General features: G+C 40.2%; 1 protein-coding gene across 1 annotated transcript in view; it reads right to left on the bottom strand.

Annotated features, from left to right (window-relative positions):
* Positions 1 to 7950: 7950 nt before the first annotated feature.
* Positions 7951 to 10733, bottom strand: part of DMC1 (DNA meiotic recombinase 1) — a 40454-nt gene continuing 37671 nt past the window's right edge. Inside the window, exon 14 of the mRNA XM_036891481.2 lies at positions 7951 to 8213. Coding sequence (XP_036747376.1) covers positions 8144 to 8213 — 70 coding nt within the window. The 3' untranslated portion in view covers positions 7951 to 8143. The remainder of the gene's footprint in view (positions 8214 to 10733) is intronic.

Genomic DNA, 10733 nt, shown 5'->3' with positions numbered 1-10733 from the left:
ACGTACGTCGGAGGCTACGTAAACGGCGTCTTGGAATAGCTCGAGGGCCTCGCGGACTACTACAGGTATTCTTGGAAGCAGTTTACGTCCGTTGCGGCAATGGGCGCATTTTGCGGTCGGTAGAAGGAAAAGCAAAGTACGACGTGGGCGTAGAGTTCTCGCGCCGCCTGAAATGGAACGTGGGGTGGAGGGTGGGGGGAAAGCCTCCCGGGCGACGTAACATTCTTTGCGTCGTTAGCCGTCCCACTATTGCGAAGATGCGCTGTGTGCGTAACGCATTCTGTTTGGAGAATAGGATTTTGCTGGGTTTCAACCGCGGGACGGAACTCAGGCCTGTCAGTGCAAGTTGCTCTGCAGAGACAATAACTGTCGTCCATATTGTAGTCCTCAAGCATCGGTGCCTTTAGGTGTCAGAACCTCAGGAGGAACTTCAGCAGCTCTGGCTGGCTCTCCTGGATGGCCCTACCGGCTCTCTGGCCCTTCCGCCCTCGGCCTGTCGAGACTGGCCGCGCGTCCCGGCGCCATTTCCTTTTCGGTTTCCCCGCTGCGATGTCGCCGGCAGCCATGATGGATGGCGCCCTGTCCGTTCCTTAGGGAGTTGATCCGGCGACGATGTCCCAGCTGGATTAAAGCACTCTGCTACACTTGGGTCACATCGAAGTGCATTTTCTGAACAGTATTTACATTGCTGAGCACAGTTGGTTAACAAAGAACCAAAATGTGGGTGGAGCTCCTTTTAAAGTAGATGCCGCTGTCCCCTGCTTGCTATTAAACGGCGCTGCCGCAGGAGGCCTGAGGCAGGAGTTTGTCGCTCTCCCGGGATTAGATGGTCTACAGACACCGATACTCGGTGAAGACAACAAGTACACGTTTCTAACCAGGCGAGGACGCGTTCTCTCAGTTCCCTCTAAGCTGACTTAGCTCCCTACCTGCTTCTTTCTCCCCTCAAACTACATTTTAAGGCCTTACAAGCTTGGCCAGATAGCATCATGGAATTTTTGAGCTGCTAGGGCCCTTGGAGAGAAGCTCATCTAATGTGTCTTTTGTTTATACAGGTGTACATAAAGGGGGAGATTGGAGGTCCCTGAGTGGGGTCTGTTCCGTTTCCCACATTACAAAAGGACCGGAAGGAAAGGCACTTCGTGACAAACCGTTCTCATGTCTCTTGGGCCATACTGAACAAATGAGTTCCTGCACTCATGGAGTTTACACTCTAGTGGGGGAAATAAGACAGTAAATGTTTATGTCAGGAAGTTGCTGACTAAAATAAAAGGGAAAAGAAGGCAGGGAAAAGAGAATGTGTATGTATGTGTGGAGGGCGGGAGTATACTGGTGACCCAGTGTTACATAGGGTGTCCTGGAAAACCCTCCCCATCAAGTGACCTTTGAGCAGAGACCTAACTTACAATGAAAAGTTTAGTTACCTAAAATACATTTTCATAATTTTCTAAGGGGTACTATTTGGAGACCACGAATCTAAAGAGATGAACCCAGACCGGTTAGAGTCTGAGGGAGCTGCAGAGCCATGCTCCATATAAAGCGGATGGTTCTTGGTCCTGTCAGTTGTTGCCTGGCGGAAAATTTAGGCCCAGAGTTGTTCAATCATTGACTCTAATTGAATGTGGCTTATACATTAGAGAGGCATACAAGAATGGAAGCTCCACTCACTAAGTACTTTTCAGCTTTACTGTTCTGTGTAAGTCTCTTGCTTTAAACCCTTCTATGGTCCTTTCTAAGGACCCAGCTTTAGCTCCATAGTCTGACATTCAAGACCTTCCAAATTCTGGTCCTAACCTTTCATAACTCCGTGCTTCAGCAAATCTCCTCTATTCTCTATTCTTCACCCACGATTTTTTTTTTTGGCCAACTTCTGTAATTTTTGTTAATCCCTCTCTGTGCATGCAAACAGAAAAACTCAAGGTCCACTCTGCCACCTCCCTGGCTTGGAACCTTCGGGAAGTGATCTGTCCTTTCAGGTAGCATTAATCACACCTGAAGACAATCTTTTTTCTGTTCTCCTTATAGATAATGGGGGCGGCTCTTCAGTTCCTCTCCTCAACACAGTATAGAAGCAAGCTCAGGAAGAACAGAGTTCAGACTACACAGCTCACTAGACAGAATGACTGACGAACCTAGAGATTAATAGTGTTAATGCATCTTAAATACTCTAAATGAGAAAGGGGATTGTAATTAACATGTGACAAATGTTACACTCAGGTACACAAATCCTTGGCACTTGTCTTTTGGAATGCAAGGGATGATAACATCCATCCTGCCCTTTGCTCAGCAATTAGACCTTTCTAGTTGGGTAAAAAAAGAAAAATTTTTTGGTGACAAAAAAAATTGTTATAATTCCCTAGCAGCCATCTATGTTAAGGGATACAAATAGCTGAAGGCTCTTTGGTTTGTTTAATATAAATGAATTTAAAAACAATGCTAAATGATGGGTATGGGAGTGTAAAATCTGAGAAGATAGATGGTCAAAGATCTATGCATGGGGGAAGTGCGGAGGAGGCAATAAGGCAATTATTTTACCTTCAGTAAAATCAGTAATTCTCACTAGTGCTTAGTAGAGGGTGTTTGTTTAATGGAGGTGCCATTAAAAGCTATGGAGTGCTCAGTTCCACTTCAAGATGGATGCCAGTTAAGAACAGAGACTGCCAGTGGGGATGCAGCCACATGTGAAATAACTGGTTCTAGGTCCGAAGAGAAAATTCAGAGATGTTCCAGTAGGTTGTAAGGCACAGGGATGGACTTTTCTTTAGATTCCTGGTTCCCCAAATTCCCTGTTACGCCTCACCCTTACCCACCCCCAGCCCCCATGCTTACTGTTGCAAAGAAGGCTGCAGCCAATCCCAGGGTTTTCAGCAGTTGAAATCCAGATACATCTGACATTACTGGCTCTGCCTTGCTTGCTGGGGTAGAAAGTTATCACAGGCTTGGACTAACCAGAGTAAGTGACCAAGGCCATTTTAGCGGCAGCTTTTCAGTTCTGGGGAAACCGTAAGACTGACCCAAGCAAACTGCTGTGGCCAAGGACCGTCTGCCATGTTATCTGCTGGCCCTACTCTCTGAGCTCTTCTTCTGGCTTTGGCTCAAGAGTTAAAGATCAGACTTGCCAGAGCTGTACTATGACTGCTGGTGCTTGGGAGGCCCTAACAGTCTCCTGAACTGCAGCAGGCCTTGTCTTTGCTGGGGAATACAAACCTGAAGAACAGGTGATTGACGTTCTTGATTTGCTTTTGACAAACATAAAAAGGAAAAGTCAGCCTTCATAGGCTGGAGGGGAGTGAGTAAGTATATGCTAAAATCAAGACCAAATTCCTTAGTAGCTGAGGAGTTAGAGGAATGGGTTTGTGTACTTTTAATAGATTCCTCTGTGTTCCCCCCAACAGATATGGGGATTTGATCAGATATGGAGCTGAGTGAAGATATGAAGCCACAGGAAATTTGGTAATGTCCTGCTGTGGAATAGAACAGAAAGAAGAACTGACAACAAAGTATATAAAATTATGTTACAGTCAGTTACACTTTAGAGATACATAGACTTAATAATGTGAAGAAAAACAGGCTGGCACCAAAAATCAGAACATAAGGACAAAGAGTGAAATCATCAGTAGGTCAGTTAAACACCAACTGCTGTCTCTAAGATAATACATAATGAGAAGGAAAGCTCTGGTATTTACATAATTTTGATTACAGAGGCAAAAATATAGTAGGATACATTGGAGGAAAACCAAATAGGATTAAGGTTATCTCTGAGTAAGGACTGTGCCAAACAAGGACACCAAACCTAAACACACACACACACACACACACACACACACACACACACACCCTGATCTGGGGTGATTCAGACTGATAATCAGATATGGGTAAAAATGGGGTCGAGTCAAAAGGAAGGACTTTCTGCTTTTGGATACACATGTAATTCTACGCATGTATTTTGTGAATTTATTACAGTGCTACAGGTCCCTTGTTTCTCCCCAAACTGGCTCCTGCTCAGAGTAAATTAAGTCAGTGTAAACAGATTCATGTGGCTTTACCTCCTCTACTTATTGTAGGCCAGTTATTGGATTGGGAAATGAGGGAGTTAACACCTTTGGCAATACTTGTGAGTTGGATTGGGATTGTAGGGTTCAGGACAGGCTTATTGCTCTCGCCCAAGGAGTGAAACTGCTTAGGGAAGGGGGTAGAAGAGAGGTTGGTAAAGCAGCCATCCAAGAGCTACCCAGTGTGGAGGTTGCCTTGTCAAGACGTGAATGTCTAAGGTGCTTGACAGGCCTTAGTAGAGGGTGTTTGTTTAATGGAGGTGCCATTAAAACACTATGGAGTGCTCAGTTCCACTTCAAGATGGTTGCCAGTCAAGAACAGAGACTGCCAGTGGGGATGCAGCCACATGTGAAATAACATGCTGATTTTCCCTATAATGGCCACATCTCAGGGACTGTTGACTAATCTGTTACTATATACTGACTGGTGTCTCAATATTGGCTGAATGTATGGCAGTATGCTTTATTACTTAGGGGTACATATATATGCTATGTAAGAATAAAGAAATGCATGGTAGTATTTGACAACAAATTCAATAAAGTGAATAATTCTGTGGAGGAGGAAAGAGATTCAATCCTAGAGAATATTCAGGAGTCTTCAACTATATTGGTAACATTTCATTTCACACATATTGATTGCATTAAATTTTATACCTTTTGTCTTAAATACTTGATAATACATTTAAAATATACACATGAATGAATGAATGAGGATTAATGTAATGGGCCAGCAGAGCCCATTAATAAGGCGGTTTAGATCCAAGCTGCCTTATTTGGATTCCATGTTCATCAAGCAGCTTCAGCTTCAGCTTCACAACAATGTGTTCACTGAGGCGATGGGTTGTTCAGGTCAGTCTTTACATCTGGTCTCATTGATACTATATTATATTCTGCAATGTCACTGGCATCCTGGTATGTTCTGCTTGGCAGCATGTGTGCTTAGTCAGACTAAGGCATCTCTCTAGAAACTAATACTGAGGCACTAGACATATTTAAGGTGAAGACTTAAAGGCCTAACTCTGAGGCATGAAACACTCACCACATGTGAGACCTCTTGGGAAAAGTCTAACTCTCCTTCCCAGGTTGAAACCTGTCTATCTGTGACTGCCTTCAGCCTTAGTCTTAAAACTATTATTTACATATTTAAATCCTGTGTTGCTACTTAACTTCCCAAGAGTTTATGTCTCAGGTCCTTGACCATACTATAAGCTCTTAAAGATAAATTCTCCCTGGCCCCCAAATTGCCCAACATAGTATTCTATAAAAGACTGTTACACTGATGACCTCTAAGGAAACGCCTCCTGGTATTCAAGCTCCCTGCCTAAGTCCCCTCCCACAATGACTCTGGGTCTGGTGCATGATTTGCTTCGGCCAATGGGATGTTAGCAAGGATGAGACAAGTAGATGCTTGATAAGCACTTGCCCTCTTGGAACCCAGCTGCCATGTAAAGAAACTCAGGCTAGACTACTGAATGACGACAGCGGGATGCCCTACCCTTTCAGCCATCCCTGCCAAAGACTCCAGATAGGTGCTCAAGGCCATCTTAGACCCTCCAGCCAACCCATGAGCTGAATCCAAGTGCATGAGTGAGCTGTTTCCTTACTCTGAAAAGATTGCCTTGTCTTCTTCTAGATGTCCTGTTAGAATGTGTAGGTAGAACTGCTAGAGCCATCTTTTGACTATGAGGGGAGCTTTTGGAGAACAAAACCAGCACTGAGGACGGGAGAATGGAGCGAAAGAAAATCTGCTCTTCATTGTCTAAATAGATACTAGGTTTCCCCAGATCTTGGCTTCCATGTTTCTGACTGTAGCTGGTATTGAGTTCAGACTGTGTGCTGTGCATCCTAATGTTTAACCCTTGACTGTACCTGCTGTTATGGGTTTAATTGTGTCCCCCCTAAAATTCATATGTTGAAGTCCTAACCCCTAATACCTCAGAATGTGACCCCAGTTGGAAATGGGGTCGTTATAAATGTAATGAGTTGAGGCATAATGGAGTAGGGTGGGCCTCCAATTTAATATGACTGGTTTTCTTATTAGAAGGAGAAATTTGGACACAAAGACACACACACAGGGAGAATGCCATATTAAGATGAAGGCAGAGATGGAGTCATTCTCCTACAAACCAAAGAGCAATAAAGATTACCAGGAAACCACCAGAGGCTAGATGAGAGGCATGGAACAGATTCCCCCTCATGGCCCTCAAGAACCAAGCTTGATCTGGACTCCTAGCTTCCAGAATGGTGAGACAAGACAGTTCTGTTGTCTAAGCCATCCAGTCTGAGGCATTTTGTTATGGCAGCCCTAGCAAATTAATATACTAACCTTCCCAAGTAATATCCCTAAACTCTACTTAACACTTCTCCATTCCTGTTCATGATACAAACAGAATGTCCTGTCCTGTCAGACAACTTTGTCAACCGTCACCTGTGACTGTCTTTTCTTCCTCTCTTTACATTCAATCCCACATCAAATATTCACTACCTGTTCAAATGCCTATCCATTATCATCTCATAGTTTAATTATTATAAATTTACTAAATTGTCTCTCTGATGTCAGTGTTATTTCGTTTATCTGTTTTTTGTGTCTCTACCAGGTTAATCCTCCAGTCTCCCCACGCCAACAATCTCCAGTCAGAGCTTACCTAAACTAAAGCCTGTCCTTTTTTCTTCTCTAAAGCTTTGCCATTCCTCTGCCTTCCTTTGAGTGTCTTAATGAAAAGCAAATGAAGGCCACTGAAATGCTGACTTTAGCGTTGGCTAATTTCCAGAGAATGAATAATCTATGGAGGAAAAAGGCATGCTTTTTCTAGCGGGTTTTCTAACTTGGTGGGGTATAAACCCATAGCTACAAGCAGGATATTGGCTTCTGTGTGGAGAAAGCCTGTCTAAGAACAATAGCAGCATGGAAATAAGCAGAGCGGGAGGAGGCAGGGAGAGCAAGTTGTGATGATGCTGTTTGAGTTCTTGGCTTCATCTGGAGCTAAAGTCAGCATTTCTTCGGGACTTTTCAGTTGCATGAGCCAATGAATTCCAGGCTTGCATCTGCTAATATGAGTTTCTATGGCTTACAACCAAAAGAATCCTCAACAAAATATCTTCTTTGAGCCCCTCTCCCCTTTTGTAACAAATAGTATTTGCAGTTCTTGAATTTTCATACAAGTTAATGCAACATAAGAGATTAAATCTTTTTGAGGTCTATAAATATTGCCATAGTAAATATTATTAGTATTTTAATTTTTAAGTATTTTTATTATACATACATTTTGAAAACTAGATTTTATTTTTGTTTAACAATTAGAAAAAAGTATTCTTTTACACATTTCTAAAATTAGTATTCAGAAAATTTACATTAAATTAACTTTAATAGATTTAAAAAGATTTTGAATTCTCTATCCCAAATTTAAAATACAAGTCATACTACATTTATTACCGAAAATTGTAAAGTTCCAAAATTGTAATGTTTCTAATTTACCTTCCTTTTTATCTTCCCAATATCTTCCCAATAAAATGTTTATTATCAGAAATACATTTTTAAGAGTAATTTCAGCTTATCAAAAAGTCGAATGATTTAAAATTTAGCTTATTTTAATGTTTCTTTTCTGTAAAAGTTTCTTTACTATAAAAGTGAGGGTACATTTTGATATTTTAAGTATAAAAAGTTTTTTTGTGTGTCCATAAACATTCCTTCCTTGAACTCTTCCCTCCTTTGGAAGTGTACCCCCTCCCTCTGTAAGTGCTCAAGGGGAGACTGCAGGAAACTGGGACATTTCTGAGCTCTTAGACTTTCCATCTGTTTAGTGGCTCTCTTGGCTAAAGTGAGGGAATCAGGTGTCCCTTCCCCAACTAGTTTTTAATATGTTTATTTACACACACACACACACACACAAGTTTTCTGAATTGACATACAATGTATGTTTATTATGAACCAGGGAATTTAAAGATAAATACACAATTTAAATCTCTTTTGCTGACTCTTCTTTAGTAACATGTTAAAAAAACAAACTCTTCAAGATCTGAAATTTGAGACTGCTTTTCTATTTCTTCAGCTCATAATAAGCACTAAGAAGCAATTTGCACCAATTCACCACCTACTCCTTGGCATCCCCAATTCCTCCAGCAGTTATTGCGAAGGTGGCTTCATTTTCAGGCATCTCAGGACTAACAGAACACAAGAGAACAGAAGTTTATAAAAAGCTCTATTTCTATGAGTCATGTCACAGACATCGTACTCTTATCAGTCTGATACTCCTGAGACATCAGAGTTGGTATACCTAAATGGGGACTATAGAATTTACCTACTAGTGTTATCAACCCTCACAAACATTTAATGAACTTCTATTCATAAGGTTCTGAATGTCAAGAGAAACTACCTCACACTTGGAAATAAGCAAAAGGAGTAACTGGTGTACTATCTTTCAGTGCATATTGGGCATAGGCAAGTATAGCGAACCCTCAAGGGCTTATCTGATTCTAAAGGGATATAGACTTTTTAATTGACGAGACTAATGTAGGGGAAAACAGAGACTTTGAGATGAACTACACATTACTTCAGTGGAAAAATAGGTTACCTAGGACATCCTTCTAGGTTATCCAATTCTATGAGGATTTTGTGCCTTTCACTGTCTTTGAGCTATTTTACAGCTCTGTAAGTTGTAGAAAACTATGAGTAATACAAATTATTTTTGTCCATAGAAGTGTAAATTACAAGAATGCAATTGGTTATTGTTCTATGGACACTGACCCCCATTTTTGATCAATTTATAATTCATTTGAAGGTTTCTTATTTGACTCTGTGTGGTAATTTGATTTTTCCTTTTATCTGGTTATAAAATCTTATTGGTTCCTGCATTAATTAATGAGTTTAATAAGATTCTTCATATTTCTTACTTGTATGTCGGTCATGATTATATGGTCTTTAAATTTTAACTTTTAATTTATTCTACAACTCTGTAGTAGAGGTTAATTTGTAGAAAGCTGATGGCAATGCAGATAATTCTTATCTGAGAGCAATGCACATGATTCTAGTCTATAGTAATGGAAATTAATTTCATTGCGTAGTGAAACAATTAATTCCCCTCTAGTAGAAAAGACAACTTCAAATATGATTTTTTGCCTGGTAGGATATCGACCGGTTTTGCATCTATTAGCAAATTTATTTCAGCATTCCTTTGATTGACTACACAAATCTCTGTTCCTCAAATTATCCTTTGAATCAGTGATTTTCCTCAATTAAGTAGCTGAATAAAATCTTTGACACATGTCCAATTTATATTTATTGGCAAAAAAGTTATGTTTTTAACTTCTTGAAAACCATATTTTAGCATGTACGAGAACCTACAGATCTTATAAAAATTAGACAGAGTCCTTACTATCAAGTTCAACAGATGAGCTAAGACATATTAACAAATATACAAAGTAAGCTTTGTAAAGTCTGTATGTATATTATAGAAAGCTAACATTAGAAAGGAGATAGAAAGGAAACATTATGCTGGCTAGGTTGATTAGGAAAGGCTTCATAGAAAATGTCTGAAGAGGCCTGTGAGACAGAAATAGGGGTACTCAAGGCAGAGTTAACAGCATGAACAAAAAAATGAAAACAGAGAAGCTTGTTTTGTGTATAAGAAAGAGGAGAAGAAAAAGAAGTTAGGGATGGATGTTGTGTTTGAGGAACCCGTGGGATATTCATGTAGAGGAGTTCGGCAAGCAGTTGTAAACGAATATTTAAAACTTGAGTAAAAGGTTAGAGTAGAAATAGAAATTTGAAAACCACTGACCATGAGAGAAAGAGCCTACTGCTACTTTATGCTTTATTACATCCAGGTTATGGTGACTGTATAGTAATAATAGCTTCCATTAATTACTTACTAATTACTGTGTGTCTGGCTCCCTTATATTATTTCATTTAAACTTTATGATAACCCTGTTGGGTGTGTATTATCATTCACATTTTACAGATGAGAAGATTGACGTTAAGAGAGAATTTGCCCAAGGTCACATTGCTGGTAAGTGAAGATGCCAGGATTACAGACTAAGGTATTTGACTCCAAAGCTCATGTTCTTAAACCAGTAGCCTATGCTGCCTTTCAAAGTTGTTTTTTGTGTTTTGATTTTGTTTTGTTGGAAGGGTGGAGATTAGACCATATACTTTGAGCACACTATAGGAAATGTACTTCCCTTAGGAAATAGCAGAAGGGTCTTCCCTGAGAATAGCAAATGAATTATAAGTAAAGTAGGTCTTGCTAAACTAAACCTGGAGTTGTGTAAGGCCTGAGCAGGATTAGAAAATAACCTTTTGGCCTTGATGGAAAATACTCAGCCACATACAAAAAGACAAGATGTTGAGAAAGAGGGAAGCCAAGCCAGGTATCTACAAATTTGAACCAGGGATTTTGTTTTGTTTTGCTTTGGTTTGGTTTGGTTCTAGAAACAGAATCAAAAACAATTCAGAAATTCAACCATTTGTATGCCTTTTCATTTTTTGGTAATTTTTTAAAAATCTGTTTTCCCTTTGAATTACGTAGAGTTCTTGGTTTTTTATATCCACTGATCTCAAATATGCTAAGTGGAATGAAATAAATGGGGTTTTTATGCACTCAAACATTTTAAAGAGAGAATATACACTTGAGGGCTAGCTATAGTTACTTGTGGGAGCACTAACTATAGTGACATTCAGGGAAA

This window comes from Manis pentadactyla, chromosome 10 (assembly GCF_030020395.1).
Source record: "Manis pentadactyla isolate mManPen7 chromosome 10, mManPen7.hap1, whole genome shotgun sequence".
Lineage (NCBI taxonomy): Eukaryota > Metazoa > Chordata > Mammalia > Pholidota > Manidae > Manis > Manis pentadactyla.
The sequence above is the reverse complement of the archived record's forward strand: the minus strand, read 5'-3'. Positions and strand labels throughout refer to the sequence as shown.